Genomic DNA, 18262 nt, shown 5'->3' on the forward strand with positions numbered 1-18262 from the left:
TCTGTAGCTCTATTACATGTTTCTCTGTATAATAATTTATGGCCAGTATAAAGTATAAAAAGTAAATTTACTGACCCAAGTTGACTCAGCATCATGGATCAATGTATAATTGCTAATTAATAAGTTAATTAATTGATACATTTCTCACAAGCAAATTTAAATTATTTAAATATAATTTAAATTCAAAGATAACATGTCATAATCTTGGGAGCTTGGGTTTTGACATGTTTCTGTGTTTGCACTTTTCACAAGGCACAGGCAATGACAATTTTATATCAGTTTATAATAAATTTGACCCATTCTATAATTATTTTTAATTCTGTCACCGTGGAGAGGTTCTTTTTTGTGTAGGGACCGCTTATTTAAGGTTATGCCATGACACTGTATTTAGATTTTATCTGGACTTTGACTACTCTGCTCCAGAATCTTAAGTTTGAAGAGGAAGGTTTTCGGTGGAACCATTCAGTGTTTCATAGCTGGTGTGCCTCAGCTCACAATCACAAAGTTATGACAGTGACGGTGACAACCTAGTGAATCCCCGTTCCTTTAAGCAGGTTAAAACAACTGAAAAAACTGAACATTATTTCTTATTCTGGATCCAATTTTTTGTGAGATGGAAAATTTGGCACAGTCTATGGGACTGGCATGAAAGCAATCTAATAGGCTACAATGACAAGCAATGGTACACTGAGTGTTGTCTTTTCTCGTCTATTATCCCTTGTACATGCGAGGACTGAGGCAAACGTAGAAGACTGTGGAAAATGATACATGTTTTACGTGTGTGGGATCGGTTGGACCCCATTTCTAGACACAAGGGTTAAGGAATGACTGAAGGGAACAGCTTATACACTTGTTTGCAAGTTGTGTTGTCTGAGGGCAATATTTGCTTTTTTTGTTTTTGCATCGTTAGTGTTTTGCAAACAAAATGTGTCATTTTGACCACAAGTGCTGTTGCTTAACCCTGTGTGTTTGAGTTGACAGCTGCATGAAAGCAATCAAGAAACACCGTAATGCATTTTCAGGAATATTTGGTGTTTGAATTACTAAAATAGGCAATTTCGTGTTTTTATTAGAGGTCTCATGTATTCATGGATTTTAGCAATATGTGGATGACTGTGGTTCCTAAGCCCTGTGAATACTGGTTACCAAATATATAAAGAACTACTCATTTTAAAGTATCTCAAAGTCTCACAACACATTATCGAAAAGGAAAATTTTAAGTGTCTGTAAACACACACACACATCCATTCCTGTTAATATACTTCAGGGGGCCCGGAAGTAGCTTGGTGAGTTGAGGGGCCCACCCTTTCTAGATGTCCTAGATTTATGGAAAAAAAATAGGCAAGCCCCCCAAAACATCTTGATACTAAAAATCACCTTCAATAAACAAAATTTGAAACTTTATTTTGCATGTTAGTTTTTCAGTCACACGTGGGGCCTGTTTATAAGATTTATGCTTTGCAGAGCCCACCTTTACAAATAATTCAAAAATTTATGCTTTGCAGGGCCCACCTTCACACACGTGTTTTTTAGTTCGTTATGGGGCTTGCTTTTAACATTTAACTATTATTAGGTATGCCTTTAAGATTCCCTTTGTACACACACACAAATACTTATATATATATATATATATATACATGCAGATATATACCCTTAAGAGACTAATGTAATTCTAAACTCAGATCTGAATGACAAAATTGCATTTTCCCTTCCCATCAGAGACAAAAATATACTTTGAAAGTATCTTAGATTCCTCTGTTCTATTTGTTACACAACCTGCTTATGTTTTACAGCATTTACTTTTATGGAAAAAGAGGCACCGTGGTTTGAAACATTTTAATGCAAACAATCTACTTCATAGATCAGATTGTGTTTATGTAAAGTGATATCTTTTGTAATATTCTTTAAATACACATAGTGCACATATGTCATTTTGAATATTGTTATTCTTATCCAGCCACAAAGAGAATATAAAAAGATGACAGCAGAAAATGTAAATATTAACATTCAAAGTTTTGTTTTCTAACACAATTTATGATATACATGATGTTGCTCTCTGACAAAACAAAATGTAAATTTACTACGTGAATGTAAATTCTGATATTTATTATTTATATCTATATTTTCTATATTTATTTATTTATTAGAGATGAGTACATATTTTAGAAGGCAACACAAATGTTCAAATATAAATACTAGGAGTCGCTATTGAGATCTGTGCTTTGCTCATGTGTTGTGGAGAGTGTTGAGTTTTCAGTTTCTCTTCCGGATTCTGATGTTTCATCCTGTCCCAAACTCTCCTCAGTTTGGGTGTCTGGAGGAGCCAAATCATGTTCAAAAGCAGGATTTATTTGCCCTTGACTATGCCGGTTCTTAACTTCCTCAAAAATCTGGAAGACCTAAAAACAACAAAAACAAAGTTCAAATAGTCAAAAGCTTTTATAGACAAATGGGCAAAAATTGGCCTTGCTTGTTTTACCTTGGATTTTGGAATGAGGCCCACTCTGAAGAAACCAATTTGTCCAGTTTCAATCTTGGTGCAGTCAACCACAGTAGATGCAATATTCTCAGGGGAGGGTCCATCACACAACACCCCTTCAACCTTACAAAAAAATCATATTCACTACATGAACAACATTTTTATTTATTTCAGCTGAACTTGTTAATATTGTATCATGGTTATTACCTTTTTTCCCAGTTTAGCATAAACTTGGTTATGGTGAGTTGTATCTGCCTCGCCTGTTGGGTTGGCTGAGGTTACTGCAATTGGACCCACCTTTTAGAAATAGAACATGGTAAATCAATGAGGAGTATGTAACATTATTTTTTAATCACAGTAAAATGGAAATTACCAAATTAATAAGATGTGTAGCTACTGCACAGTCTGGGCTTCTGATGGCAATGCTTTGTGGAGTCCCGATGTGTTTGGCAGCGTCTCCCAAACCAAATATGTCCAACCACGGTCCTATCAAAGTCAGCCAACAATACCCATTAGATATTCACATGAGCACATCATGAACTCAGTTTTCAGTTTTCCCATGAAAATAAGAAATCACTCACCTCTGGGGATGACCATGCTGATAGAGGAAGGCCATGCAGCCTCCATGAAGTCCAGGAGCAGGGGACTCAGCAGGTGTCTAACAGGCTCCAGCTGCTTGATAGAAGAGATCCACATGGACATGGGTCGGTCCTCAGCCTGCTTCTTAACCCTGAAGCCAAACAGTAATGATCAGTGACAGAAAAACAAATAAAAAAGTTGCTAAAAGAAGGTTTTTACAACAATGAAGCCTACTTGTAAGCTTTGATTACTGCATCTGGTCTGTTGCAGGCAGCCACCAGCACATAGACAGTGTCAGTTGGCATTCCACATATGCCTCCATTTTTCATGATTTCTACATCATAGAAATACAGAGCAGAAAACAAATATGGACATCAGGTCATGCATGTAAACAGATCACACTAAAACCTATCGACATGATCTTCTCACCTGCAATCTGCTGAACTGATGTTGCTTTGCGAGCTGGTACATGCGGACAGACCCCTTCCCCTCCTCCGACCCCACCCAGATTGACTAAAGGTCTTCCTAAGGGGATTTGAGGAGACTGGAAGGTGCTGTTGAAAATGTGCGCCAAGAAACAATAAAAACTAACAAGACCAAAGATGATTGTGACGCCAATATCATAACCATAGGGCAGTGCACCAATTGCATCCAGCAGGAAGCTGATGAGGATGAGCTGGAAGGTGAATGCATAGACAAACCAGGCAACATTAAGAAATATTGCTGCAATTGTCAACAGGAGGTTAAACATCATAAAGCTAATAATCCCAACAGCGACATTGAAGCCTCTGGTCTCACTGTAAAGACCACCAAATCGTGTCAACCCCCACACCGTCCACATCAACCCGTAGAGAATAAAGGCGGTGCTCTCAAGAGTTTTACCTCGAGCAAACGCCACCGAACCGCACAGGAGCTGCAACACTCCACCAGCCATCACTGCCCAGGGCAAAACCAGCACAGTCAGAGGATTCCTGTCCCCAATCGTGGCTGTGATGGCAAAAGCCGCCAGAACATTGCAGGCGTGGCCCAACACTTCTGCATCTGCATATTTGGAGTATCCGAGGTGAGGTATATGCCGGTCTTTATCCAGAGCCCTGAGAGTAAGACTGCTAATTCTGGATACTAAAGCTTTGAAGTGTCCCTGCCCAGTAGGAATTTTGGTACTGGAGACCATGTTGAATGTTGTAACAAAAAGCACTCCAGCAGAAGCTACAAAGATAGCTCCTTGTACACCCTGAGTGCCACCTTGGAAGAAGCCTTGAGGTTGGGCTGCGATGGAAATACAATAGGCTACAAAGAATAACTGGTAGAGGCCATCCAGCAAGGTCTTCTGACAGCTGAACAGCGCCAGGACAGAGAAAAGAACCGCAAAGACAACAGGGAAGGGAACCGGGGAGAACGGCTGAATGGAGTACAAAGATAACAAAGCACTGTAACCCTCAGCAAATTTTAGCAGAGATGTAAAACCATAGAAAGTTGCAGCTAATGTGTCCATTGCTCGGTAACAGAGGACACACATGCCAAGCTGGAAGACTCCAGCTGTCCAGAGCCAGGGGACATGGCCAACAGAGAGTTGGGGGACCACGCCTACCAGGGGACAGGCTAATACAGAGGCAGATAAGTTCATCACCAAACCTACACTCATTACATCACTGCAGCTCTGGTTTTGCTCTGTTTTCAATTCAGATTTCATGATTGTTCCTGGGGGTTTCACTTTACCCTGCGTGATGGTGTACAGCAAACGCCCAAAGCCGAAATAGGCACACACAAGACAAACAAGGAGGTAGTTTGCAGCTGTGGCAGACTGACCGAAGTCTGAATCTGACAGAGCAGCGATTTGATGAGCACAGGCTAAAGAAATGCTGATAGCTATGACCAGGAGAACTGGTGTCTTCACAAAGAGGGCTGCAGTGCCAATGATGAACAGGGCTAAGGTAAATGCTGCCAGCCCAGGAATCAAAGAGGATTTTAGCTCTGTGAGTGGCACCACTCTCTGTCCTATCAGGATGTAGACCAGACCCGACCCACACCACAGCGCAGAGACGGTCAGACACAGAGTGGAAAACAGCCGGGAGTGGGACAGACTGTGACGGACACCTAGAAAGATACAGGACAGAGTCAGGAGGCTGGAAAAAAGCAGGGAATTCAAATCTGTGAGGTGAAACAAACCTGTGTAAGCTATCAGGGCAGCAATGATGAGGAGTAAGATCCCCAGCGCAGTGTGGGGGATGAAGTCTTTTTCAGGAGTGCTGGCATAGCTGTTCACCAGCAGCAGGAGAGAGCCTGAAAGTCAAAAAACTGTTATCCAGAGCTGCCAGTAAACATCAGCCCTTTCTTACTTTTTCCACAAAAAACTTTGATTAGAGTGCTGAACTGTCAATTCAGCACTCTATTCCAAGATTTTATGGGCCAAAATGTAACATTTCTTTATTAATAATCATTTGTCATTAAAAAAAATGCCATGTAACATTACAATTTTTTCTGGGAAACGTAATTTGGGGTTTTCATTTGCTGTTTAAGTAGCTGTGCACTATAAATATAAGCACTTGTAAGAATGTAAATGTTATATATTGGCAATAAACCATTGTTAGAACTGCTCTGCTGTCTAATATGTATAGTTTATCTTTCCAGATTCAACCTTTCCATAATTTAACAATGAAGGAAAAACTGATCCTTTGCAAACAAGATTCAGGTTAAATCCTTTAGGATATGCTTAACACTATTGCTTAGAATAAATTAGCTGATGATTACTCCACAAAAAGCGATTACTTATGTCGGGGGAAAAACATGAAATGAATTCTTTACCTGCAGAGATGCTGAGAATGCCGACAGACTCATCCAGTGAGCTGCGCTGAGCCATGACAGCAGTGAGAGTTTGTCTGCTGCATGATGGCTTTATATAGCAGAGTGGGGAGGGTGTCACCCAGGGGGAAAAACGCACCCTGGGTCACACCCAGAGGAAAGGTGAAACCGCAGCTGAATTGAACAAAGTTGTCTATTCTATTTGATATCAAGTTCTATTCGGAAGCTAAAGCTGATATCTCTATCGGTGAACATAGTTTTAAAAAAGAAAAGTGTTAATTTTTTTTACTTATTTTATTGCATACTGAATTCAAATAAAATACTTTTCTTCCTTTTTCTTAAACTGTTCTGTAATCAGAGTAATTACAATAATCTTTTCTGTAATCAAGCCGTTTTACCATCACATTACTTTGCCGTTGAGAAATATGAGTCGGCAGTTTCATCTCTAACACAGCAGGTCTTCCTGGTTACCTGGATGTAGATGATGTCACTGACTTAAACAAAGGACAATGGGAGGAGACAGGGCTATAAAGGTGTTGCTCTGCGACACTCTTGTCAAACCTGCGCTGAGAAGCTCCGTTGGTTACTGTGCATACTGCACGTCACCTACCACACCTACTTAAGGTAAGACATCTGCTTCCATGTATTATCTGCCAATGTTAAGGTTTTTTAAATTCCCTAGATTAAACCTAAGGTTGTTGGTTTTAGGTACTAAAATGAGACATAGTAATGAAGAAGTTTAAAATAAATAACAGCAGACATTACACATTTTTGAATCGACTTTAGGTGCTTTGTTTATTTAAGGCTCCAATACAACAACAGGCTCTCTGTTAGGTAGCTTATCTAAGATTAGCAGTGTTGGCAGCAGCAATGCTCCAGTGACTCATTTTTTGACTGGCTATGTAAATAATTATCTAAACTCTTGCAGGCTCTTAGTCACTTATACTGGTTATTCTGCATATATTGATGGAAAAAAAAAAAAAAAAAAAACTTTTAAAAAAGGTTAAAGTTTCTCTGCATCTTTAAAAATGATAAAGTGTGTTTTTCAGTAATCATGGCAAAGCATGTTGCAGTTATTCTGTCCGGCTGTGGCGTCTATGATGGCACCGAGATCCACGAGGCCTCGGCCGTCCTGGTCCATCTGAGTCGCGCTGGAGCAGAAGTAAGGACAAGAAAGGGCAAAAAAAATATTTCTAAATTGTTAATTTTCTGAAAACAACAACTTTATTAAAAATAATAGCATTTTGGAAAGGTTAAAATTTTCAAAATGTTTGGTCTCAGGTGCAGATGTTTGCCCCAGACGGTGACCAGATGCACGTTGTAAATCACTGCGTGGGGAAACCTACTGAGGAGAAGAGGAACATCCTGCAGGAAAGCGCTCGTATCGCTAGGGGCGACGTGACAGATCTGGCCAAGCTGGACGTCTCAGCGTTTGATGCTGCCATCATTCCAGGTGAGTTCATCTTGTATAAACTCAGAGGAACCTGTGTGAAGCTCCTCTGTTTAATGTTTCAATGTAGGTTTCTGAACAAACCCTTATTTTCTCTATCAGGAGGGTTTGGTGTGGCTAAGAACCTGAGTGACTGGGCTGTAAAGAACAAGAGCTGCACCGTCCAGCCACATCTGGAGAAGATCATCAAGGATTTCCACAAAGCAGGAAAGCCTCTGGGCATGTGCTGCATTTCCCCTGTCCTGGCTGCAAAGCTGCTGCCCGGCTGTGAGCTCACCGTGGGGCAGGACAAAGAGTGTGAAAAGTGTGTAAATCTCTGTTCACGTTAGGAAAATGTTAGTTTAATGGATTTTGTGTGATCATTCACTTGGTTTTTATCTTCAGGTGGCCGTTTGCTGGGACAGCTGGAGCTTTGAAGGAGATGGGCTGCAAACACGTGAACAAAAACGTGGATGAAGCTCACGTTGATGTCAAGAACAAGCTGGTCACCACCTCTGCCTTCATGTGCAACGCTCCCTTTCACCAAGTGTTTGATGGAATCGGCGTCATGGTTCAAGAAACACTAAAACTTGCCTAAAGAGTTTCATTACATATCTGATTGCACATACCTGTTTAAAACATGCATCAAATGTGTTCATGAGGATGTTGTTCAAATACAGCTTTAATGTAGTTGTTGCAGTGTGGATTGTTTTAAATGTTCAATAAAATGCTTTCTGAATATTGTCATTTTTTATTATTTACACTTATGAAATCTTTCAGCTGTATACACAATCAACTGAAAAGACTCCACACCCTTTTTTTGATTGAAGACGTTTTCTAAACCAGATTTTCTTCTGTAGTTATAAATCACGCACAACATTTAAAATAAAATTTGTGCTTAGCATTTTAGAAGCTTTACAGTATGCAAAGCAATTGTAAACTTATATGTAGTAAAATACTTTTTCCATGTCATATTTCACATGGACTGACTTCTCTAAACAAAATACATACATGGATATCAAAACAAAAGAGTTTGCATAAAAATGTATTAGAAATTCAGCAATTTTAAATTAAGTGATTCAGCAGCTTCTTGTGGCTTTACTAGCCATGTCAAGTTGGTAAGTAATAAACTTACCATTTCTCATTGGATGTCAATGCCAGGGTCCACCTTGACACTCCACCACCGATTCCTGAATCCTTGGGTGAACTGCACATCAACCCCACTGCCTGTATTATTGTAATAAGAAACATATATAAATATATAAAAAATATATTATTTTATTTTCACTTTATATCGCACCAATTCATTTCAAATGTATTCTTAGAGGAAATTAAAATAAACAAAAAAAAAGTAAAATACAGAAATACAAAATAAAATCACAATTTTTTTTCTGTCAAGCTGATTCTATTTTAAGTGTCAGGATTGTCAAGTTGGATGTAGCCCATACAAAATATGTAAATGTATGTATTTGCTATGAAAATTTGTGAAATTATAAATAGAGACAACTGTGAACCATAGAGTGGTTGCAAAGTGCTTCCAAAGTGTAAAACAGCGGTGACTAACTTTAGTTAGTCAGGGCATAGTTTAAACGTGTGTCTGCCCCAGGACACCTGATTCAGATGATTGCATCTTGTCCATTTATCAGCAATTTCTGCAAAACCCTGATAGTGACCCATTCATTCAAATAAGGTACGGAAAACAGGAAAACCTACAAAACAAGGACGATGTGCTGTGAAGGGAAGGTCTGGGGTTCACTGGTGTTTCAGGAATCTTTCTGGTCAAAGGAATTTTTATGAATCGCTTACAACAAAATGTATATAATGCAGTACTCTACTTTTTAAAGAAACAGTAGATCAATTAATACATAATAAACAATATGTTCAGTTATAATAAGCAGCCATTTAGATGTGTTCCAGTTTGTTTCTGATGATGCTTCCCCAATAGATTTTTCTAATGGGAAAACTTCATGCAATTGACTTAAAATATGCAATAAAAAGTATTTCTGTTGAATGACTTAAAACTGCTTTTGAAAATGACGCAAGTCTGGTGAGTAATTAAATGTTATGACTTACAGTAGCCCGAGTAACTTCTTTTTAGGAAATAAAGGCTAATTTAGGCATTTTAAGTGTGTCTTTATGAGTCACTGCACTTTCTAAGGAATCATGACTATGTCAACGTAAATATTCTGCTCCTGTTTAAAGGATCCACAAATAAAACAATGATCAGATTTATTTGTGATTAGCGTGTAATCCTGAATCAGGATTCAAATGGAGTAAGGACTATACTGTACTACAGCAAATAATTTCATTCAACGTTACTGCCTTTTAGTCATTATTGTTTTATATTTTTGCAAGTGATAAACAATTATGTTTTTCATTTTCCTCAGTCAGTTTTTACATTGGTAGCTTTTTAAATACTATGAGTAATGGAGTTAGCATTATCTTATATTCTGTTGGTTGTTGCTGAATGACCGGATGATGGACAAGGTCCTGAAGATACATTAGCTGTTCTTTCTATTTGTAAAATGTGTGGATATTTTGTTTGTTTTAAATAAACAGATTCAATTGGAGAACAAAATAAAAAGGTGAATTAAAATAAGTTTTTTCCCCCGTAAATAACTGAAGTTGAGCATTACTGTCAATAAAGAAACCGGAGCATTCAAGTGTTGACACAATGCTTCCCAATGCTGCCCTCTACTGTCCATAACTTCTACCTGCATTTACATATTGACAACGCTTTTTAAATGGTTCTTCTGCCCCCTGGTGCCCATGGCTTGCACCTGCACTCAGATCATGTCTCCGTATTTTGTAAAAGTATTCATACATGAACCTGGAAAGTTTTAAAATTTGTTCAGATTACAACCACACACTGCTGTATGTTTTATCTGGATTTTATGTGGAAAACCAACATAAGGGTATAGTGAAGTTTCTGATGAAGTGGAAAGAAATTATACATGATGCAACTTTGTAGCATCAATTTATGTTCAGCCTGATTAACTTTGAAATCCCTCAGTAAAATCTAATTTCACAAACTGACTTTAGAAGTCATGTATCAACATCTGTGTAAATAAATAAATCAGTTCAGTGTTATGAATTTGTTATTTCTCGCTGCCCAAACAGCTGCATGATAATGAAGGGAATAATATAGCACAATGTAAAGTGAAAGACCAGGAGAGAGAAAAGAGAGCAGAGAAGCAGTCGAGAGGCCCATGGTAACTTTGGAGGAGATACAGAGATCCACAGCATAAGTGGAAAAGTCATTTAACAGAGTAAAGTTGTAAACTCCAGAAATCTTCCCTTCATGGAACTAGCATACATGGTGGCAGTCTAATCCTGCAGCAAAGCTCTTTCTCACCAGAGACGGCGAAGATGCAGATTTAATAGATGGAGCTAAACACAGAACAGTTTATGAAGAAAATACTTTATAAAGTTTAAATGGATATTTTAGATTGGATTATATTTGTGTGTTAAATGGCCCATTCAAAGTCCAGACCTAAATCCACTTGTGTACCTGTGACAAGACTTCACAAATGCTTTCTGTTCAATCTCTACATTTGAGCAATTTGGAAAGACGAATAAGTATTGATTCAAGGGAGCAAAATATAAATGCACACCAGATTGGAAAAAATTCTGAAACGTTATCATTTCTTTCAACTTTCCAATCATGCACTACTTTGTAATGGTCCATCAGACAAATTCTAAAAGATAAAAGTCTGAAATTTGTGGTTGTCTTAATTAGGGATGCACCGATTTATCGGTGTCAATTTCCCTAATTTTGGAAAATCGGTGATCGGCCGATTTTTACATGTGAAGCCGATCTTATCTCCTGATCTTATCTATCTCTGCAAAGGTATTTAAATCAACTTCTATCTTCTTCTGCTCTGATGTGAGAGAGGTTTGACTAGCAGACAGGCCCATCAGATCAAGTTTATATGTTTGCAGTTAACAATAATCATCTCACTGCTGGCAACTCATCAACTTTCTTGGTATATTCAGCAACATTTTAGACAAAAAAATTTGGTATCGGCCAAAATCGGAATTGGCAGGTCAGTATATTTAATAGATTGGTAATCGGTGATTGGCTAGAAAACTGGAATCGGTGCACCCCGGGTCTTAAATTATATTGTAGGAACCATGTGCGGTAAAATTTGCAAAGCGGTCACTTCAGCTGGAGAAAAACAAGCAGGAAACAACTGGATTAAATCGTTCAAAAACAGAGCATCATTTAACAGATTTAATTTACGACTACTGAACTACGTTTATAATGCCATTACAAAGTTTAGTGCCCTCCCTCTGTACCATGAAAGTATTGTGTGGGGGTTTGAAGAAAACCTGAATCACAATGCAAGTAAATAATTTAAACTAAACTTACAGACATTGTTTGGTAGAACATTCTCTCAAAGAGCTACTCTGATAATTAACTAAGAACGTCAAAAAATTGTTACCAGACACATGTTAAAGTACTTCAAAAATATATATAAGAAAATAGATGGATGCATTAAATAAGGTACAAAAATACACTATTTTTTCAATGAAAGTCAATACAAATTCATACTTTCGTTTTCTACATTTGTCTAAAACGAACGCTGGTTATGAAAAACCAATCAATAGTTTTCGTTGACAAGCCCACAGTTGTATCCTTTGCTGGTGTTTTAGCTGGACTCTTTGTCCCTGTTGGGATGCTTGGGGCAGAGTGGGTGGTGCTGCTTTTTTTTCTCCCCGCTTTGCGCTCTCTTCTCTCCCTCCAGGAGCTGCTCCTCGTTATTGCAGCGGTGGACAAGCACGGCGTCCTTGTTTTGGGAGGTTTTCTGCGACAACAGTCGCTGCAGCATCTGTTTATCGGACCGCTCCCGCCTGAAGTCGTCCTCGTAGATCTTGAGCTAAAAGGATTTCGCAGAAATGAACGAGATTATTATTTTAAAACAATTTCTAAAAGCAGTCAGAAAGAAAAAAAAATCTATTCCTGTCACTCCTTATTTCTCATCAGCCCGACATACATTAGAACATACATGTTTGTTTGTAGTTAGAGGCTAGAGTATTCACAGTCTCTGCATATCTATGCATGTGTCACTGCATACATGTAAAAAGGCAATGAATGCACTACCTGTTCCTGCAGTAGTGCAACCTGTTGGCGCATCTCCTCCCTCTTCTTCCTGAGCCTTCGGTTCTCCTGCAGCGTGTGCTTGTGGTCGTTGTGCTCTGTCTGATATTCTGCTTCATAAATTTCAGTCTGCAGACACAAGACAGCAACATGGCAGTGAGCCAGTGTTAGACCTACAACTTGTGACACCACTGGGTGGTGCAGTTGACCCTCTTATTGAAGACTCTGCTTGAACATTAAGTAAAAGTTTACCCAGCAACAGAGATTTGACATCAGCCATGTTTTTCTCTTTTTTCCCCCCCACTTTTTGAAGTTGCTCTGAAGAGAGAGACCCACCTGGCATCTAAGTGCGTCCAGCTGCTCCTTTAAATCTTTTACTTCTTGCTGTGAGTTTCCCAGAGTTCCCAGTGAGGTAATTGTTGGCCCCTTTGCCTTGTATCCCGCCTCCGAGAAGGGAGAAGCTAGGAAAGAGGAGGTTGATGGGATGTATCTGGAAATGTGACCACTGGAGGGACATGACGCAGCACTAAAGGCTCCCTTCAGTGGAAATAAAAGAAGAGGTGACGGGCAACAGATTAGTCACAAATGAAATCAATTGCAGGGCCTTGCAAAAGTATTTCTGCCCTTTCAACTTTTCTTGATTTTATCACTTTGCAGCCACAAACCTCAATATATTTTTTACTGGGATTCTGGCTTCTCTTTTTAAAAGTTTCACTCATTAAAAAAAAAAAAAAAAAAAATCTGAAAAACTCTGCACCACTTTTCATTCTCTTGACAACTATGCACATCTTTGTGCTGGTTCCATTACCTAAAATCCTAATGAAATGCATTGACATTTATGGTTGCAACATGACTACACCTAAAACCTCCGGGAACACAAATACATTTGCAAGACAGTGAAGAATAAATAACATTTCCAAACAGATAAAACAAAAACCTGCTTGACAGATGAAATGTCTTTCTGTGGGCGGTGCATTTTGTTCTCCAACAACCTGACATATTCTTGCAACTCCTGGTTTTTCTTCAGCTCTGTCATAAGCGATTGTTCGTAATACTCCTTCGCACTCTGCAATGGAAAAGGCAGCTTTAGACATCACAACGGGTAAACCTCATTTACTGCCATCGTTATAGATTCCCCGGTGTGCACCCTTCCACACCCGCTCTCACTGGAGTGTGAGAGCCAGTGAGGTGAGCTCATGGTTGTGTGTGTGCTCGAAGTTTTGCTGTGTTTACTTGTTGTTGTTCAACTTTGAGGAGCAGTTGGCTGTTCAGCTGTTTAATGGCAGCGTTTTCCTGCTCCAAAGCTTCCAGTCTCCGCTGCAGACCCAGAGTGGCGCTCCGGTAAACCTGGTCCCAGTCCTCGTTAAGCTTCATCAGCTGTGGGATATTACCATCATCATCATCAGCATCCTCGTATAACCACAGCAAAAACCTTCACTGCAGTAATCAATAACATCATTCACTTCGTCATCACTGCTCTCGTTTCCGTTTCGTCACCACGACAACACGGGGAGCAGGAAGTACGGCGAGCAATATTTTAAATCTCAAAGGAGTTTGGTATTAAAAGTAGGAGGCAACTTTTCACTACAGCTCTTTCCACGTAGCGCCTACAAGCTACGAAGCGCCTCTTCCAGCTTTCAGAGGGAACTAGATATAATTGCCAACATCAGTAATAATTTGTTGACCTGCAGAGTTTCCGGTCAGCTGCTGTTTTGGGGAGACGCTTTACCTCTTTGTTCACTCTGCGGAGCTCGGTGTTCTTGTTGAGCAGCAGCAATTTCTCCTGGTCAGTGGAGGTGACTGTCAGACTCTCAGTGATCAAAGTGACCTGTTCATCCGTGGACAACAGTCTGTCACCCATCGGGCTTGCATTTTCTGACCTGTATATGGGGAGGAAAAAATAAATAAATAAAAACACAGAATGAGGATATCATAATGTGCCATAAAAAAAGCACCAGGATGAACATTAGGAAAGGATTTCTATTATTAAGCAAAAGCATGTATGCACAAAAGAACGTCAGGTACTTTTGAACACCCACTCACACAGAGTGCACTTCCAGAGAATCAAATAGCAGCTATTATGCATACCCACGCAGACACACACACACACACACACACACACACACACACACACACACACACACACACACACACACACACACACACACACGCATAGTCACATTATGCACACAAGACACTCACAACTGTGCAAATTGTGATGTATTCCTCTGTATCAGACAATTAAAAGTGTCTGTTTACAGTCACAGATAAAGAATTTGCATATTCATAACATGAGGAAGCAGTGCCTCTTATAATCCCTGGAAAAAATTTTGATTTCTAGAGAACCTCTTAGAGAAATGGAGAATAAAAAATTGCATTCATTAATTAATCCAACAAGCCTCCCTCCTATGCCAGATCTGTGGTGTGGTCTTGCTTTAGCAGTAAAATGCTGTCAGGGAGGCAGAGGAGATGTACGCCCAGAGGGAATCTGTTCATGGAGGAGCTCAAAACGCTGCATAAAACTCCCCTCCGGGCTTCTTGACGCGAGCATACAGTTGGGCTACTGTAACCATCCGGGGCAGAGTACTACAAAGAGTCTTTATCTGAAATCCCCTCTCATCGGCTTTAGGGCAAAACACCTCCACAAATACATGCTCTCATCCACTTATGTACAGTGTCCCACTGCGCAGAAAACCAAAGTTATGCAATTTCACGGAGCTGCCTTGCAAAGCAAAATAAATGGAGGTAGCAACATGTGGGCTAAGTCTGATTAATGCCAAAATAACACAAAATGCGTTCAGCTAAGCCAATCACAAAGTTTGTTTTTTTTTGTACACTAAGCAATCCAAATCTAAATGCCAAGTGATCGATCATAATATGATATTTTGTCATTTTTGTAGACAAAATTACACTTTCTGAAAAAAAAAAAAAAAACTTAATTCAGTGGCCTATTCAAGCTGCTGAAGACATTTGGGTAAGATGAGCTGAAGCCAAGACAGAAAGGACAGGGCCCCAAAGAACCAAGGTTGAGAACTGCGTGGGGTATCGTTTGTAAAGCTACATGGTGAAAAATTAACAGCAATAATTTAGCTTATGTAACCTTTCCTGAAAGAAACAAATGGGGGTTTATTTTTAAAAGTAATATTTCCTCCCTGTTCATTCATTTATATAAATGTCAGTGCTTCAAACTAAATATTTAGTTGACAATATAATCTTAACTTGGCAAAGCAAATGTCAAGACGAATTGCAAAACGGTTGAGATACACAGATGAACTCAAAGTGTCCATTTAATTTCAATACAATGACAACAAATGGCAAGTACATTGTTGTGTGAGGGGAACTTTTAATAAGCCTGAGCTGTTCACATCATGTTCACTGGTTCATCAACAAACAGATGGACAGTTTTTCTTTTCTGTTAGGTTTTTTTTTTTAGACCTACCTTTAAGTGGCAAGCACAGAAACAAATACTACAGATGTCATTTCCTTCTTATTGTATATCTCTAGTTGGTGTCAGCCGAGTAGGCTGATACGTTCTCAAAACTGAAGAATGAGTAGAGAATGCTCGTCCCATTGAAACTTGCGTAAGAGCTGGCTGAAACAACGCTGTTCGGTCTATTTACTAAAACACTAAGCCACAGTTGTTAGGAAACTTTCCAAAATGGACAGAAACACTAAAGGCCTTCTGTAAACAATAGCACTTCCCCTTTTATATCGAAACTACATTTTCTAATATGTGTGGTGCTTTTTTTTAAAACTGATATAACGTGGTCTGTGTGAAAAACTGTATTAGTGAAGTGACGTATCTGAAAGTAAAAAAACCCAGAAAAATATTTCTGTAAGTGTACGATCCATTTCCTCTGTCACTCCACTGTATTCAACAAGACAGATCATGTGAATCACTCAAATCACCAGTTATACAATATGGGAAATTTAGGGAAAAAGGCAAAGTTCAAATTCAATAGAAAGAAAATGTAGCGAGGATGTCTTAAGATTATAACCAATCCATGTCCAAAAGTCTGTTCTGACAACTCAGTATAGCTTATTCAGATGTACTATTGGTGCTGCAGTTAATGATGACGGTGTGAGAATTATTTTTTTGTTTTTCTGATTTCCTGAAGTCCCGTGAGCACTGTGACGCAGTTTCATAAAGTTTTTAAGCATGGGGATAGAGGCCACTGTTCTGCAGCCATGGTAATTAAGTTACATGTTACAGAAGTAGAGGGAGCGACGGCTTCAGCTGAAACTCCTAAAAGGGAACCGAGTTTTGGCGTTTCACTATTTTGCCGTGGTTATTTTTAAACAATCTCAGCACTTCGTCAAGCAGTGAAGCTGTGCCTTTTACCCAGCGTGATCCCATAAAGACTCATCTTTACGATGTTAAATACAAACCATTTCAGATTTAAAGGTACGACATTTTCAAAACGTATTCTTATTTTCACAGCATTGTCAGGTGGGATTCGTGAAATGGTGAACTGAAGCCTACATTGTTGTGACCTCATGGGAAAGTCCAAAGTCCCCAAACATCCCCGCCTCTCACGGAGGTGAACTTTTACTCAACTGTCTGAGCATCTATCCTGATCTTTTTTAATATTTTATCTGTAAAATAATGTAGAGATAACAGAAAAGTCTGAAAATGAAAGTCAGTCTATAATCTTAGACTATTTTACTATTGGAGTTCAATAATAATTAAAGAAAACAGCTTCTACAAAATATTGTTTTTTTTTGTTTTTTTTTAAACAGCTTGAAAGGGGAGATTTTATCTCATCCTTTAGAATAAGTCAGGCCGTTTTGTAAGAAGTTAAGTTTTTCTGTGTTCCTTCTAGCGTGTAGGAAATTAATACCTGTTGTATACAAACCATAGCTCTTTAGTTGATATGTGTTCTTCTGGGCTTCGAGAAAGACTGCCGTCATCCTTAGCTGAATCATCGTGCTGCGTTCCTGCCACTGCTGCTGCTGATGAGGTTGGAAATGACGAAGAAGATGAGAATGACAACACGTCTCCGTCCATGACCGACGACATTTCTAAAATCCTTGCGCAAGTCTTCGTTGAAGCCCTTCTTTCATCAACTCCTGGCTCGGCATGCGATGAAAAAGCATAAACACTGCTGTCAGTATTGATGTAAAGCAAAAGAGGAAGCTGCCGCGACCATGAGCCACATGACGCAAGGAAAAGGAAGTGACACGGACTTGTTGTTTCAGCTCGATGTGAAGGAGGGCCTGTCCCTCTGTGGGTACTTATTCAAGTGTTGTACCTCTTGCTCACTACGTGAGCTGACGGTCCTCGAAATGTTTAGACAATTGACTGTACATCATTTAGAGAGTTTGGGGAAGTCCACTCAGGGTGATTTTTTTTTTTTTTAAATTATTATTATTTGTCCCAGCTCAGCTCTCGTGTACTGTTTTCTACTGAGTGATTTAAAACACCACAAATGGTTTGGAAACATAATTAAATATGTAGAGTTTCTCCAAAATATGATGATAACAGTGACAATAATCACAATGCACACATTTATTCATGCCACTTAATGATAGGGTCAGGACTACATCCACTCGTCTGCTCATTACTGTGAGGCGGAGAGGATGGCAAACTGCAGCAGGTTAATTACTGAAGCAGAGCTCCCTTCCGAGGGACAAACAAATGAATTAAAAGATTTTTGTTAATTATGTTCCTCTTAGCCTGGCTAAGCAGTCTTTTACTTACACGAAGGAAATTAAAATGCCAACTTTGCTTGGAGGACACTCTAACCTTCTTAGTCTTGCAACTTAAATCTAAAGAGATTCAAGGCCTCTTAGGGTAAAGGAGGAGTGTTAAGGAACCACTCAGCCTACTAAACAGTAAAGGTACAGTAGATGCAACGTGGTGTCTAACATA

The 18262-nt window shown here is 39.2% G+C and overlaps 3 protein-coding genes across 5 annotated transcripts; 1 reads left to right on the forward strand and 2 right to left on the reverse strand.

Annotated features, from left to right (window-relative positions):
- Positions 1–1817: 1817 nt before the first annotated feature.
- On the reverse strand, positions 1818–5930 carry LOC106926318 (uncharacterized). The gene is made up of 9 exons (XM_088009669.1): positions 5864–5930; positions 5228–5341; positions 3488–5155; positions 3293–3392; positions 3061–3209; positions 2853–2965; positions 2687–2776; positions 2480–2602; positions 1818–2399 (listed from the first exon to the last, which is right to left on the reverse strand). The coding sequence occupies exons 1-9, from the start codon at positions 5916–5918 to the stop codon at positions 2196–2198; spliced, it is 2616 nt and encodes an 871-aa protein (XP_087865795.1). The 5' UTR covers positions 5919–5930; the 3' UTR covers positions 1818–2195.
- A 468-nt stretch (positions 5931–6398) lies between these two features.
- Positions 6399–8028, forward strand: LOC106926320 (glutamine amidotransferase-like class 1 domain-containing protein 3, mitochondrial). 2 transcript variants are annotated; one of them, XM_015001155.2, is made up of 5 exons: positions 6399–6484; positions 6910–7022; positions 7142–7313; positions 7413–7614; positions 7695–8028. In XM_015001155.2, exons 2-5 carry the CDS (start codon positions 6915–6917, stop codon positions 7885–7887), a joined length of 675 nt encoding a protein of 224 aa, XP_014856641.2. In that variant the 5' UTR covers positions 6399–6484; positions 6910–6914; the 3' UTR covers positions 7888–8028. The 2 variants fall into 2 exon arrangements, with proteins under 2 accessions (XP_014856641.2, XP_087865796.1); XM_088009670.1 differs by having other exon boundaries at positions 6423–6484; positions 6934–7022.
- Positions 8029–11509: 3481 nt separating this feature from the next.
- Positions 11510–17558, reverse strand: LOC106926319 (uncharacterized). 2 transcript variants are annotated; one of them, XM_088009671.1, is made up of 7 exons: positions 17232–17558; positions 14120–14270; positions 13624–13767; positions 13328–13456; positions 12727–12927; positions 12394–12519; positions 11510–12169 (listed from the first exon to the last, which is right to left on the reverse strand). In XM_088009671.1, the coding sequence occupies exons 1-7, from the start codon at positions 17408–17410 to the stop codon at positions 11942–11944; spliced, it is 1158 nt and encodes a 385-aa protein (XP_087865797.1). In that variant the 5' UTR covers positions 17411–17558; the 3' UTR covers positions 11510–11941. The 2 variants fall into 2 exon arrangements, with proteins under 2 accessions (XP_087865797.1, XP_014856640.2); XM_015001154.2 differs by having other exon boundaries at positions 17247–17556.
- Positions 17559–18262: the final 704 nt, after the last annotated feature.

Source organism: Poecilia mexicana, unplaced genomic scaffold, assembly GCF_051168715.1.
Source record: "Poecilia mexicana isolate PSO_F unplaced genomic scaffold, ASM5116871v1 scaffold_10, whole genome shotgun sequence".
Lineage (NCBI taxonomy): Eukaryota > Metazoa > Chordata > Actinopteri > Cyprinodontiformes > Poeciliidae > Poecilia > Poecilia mexicana.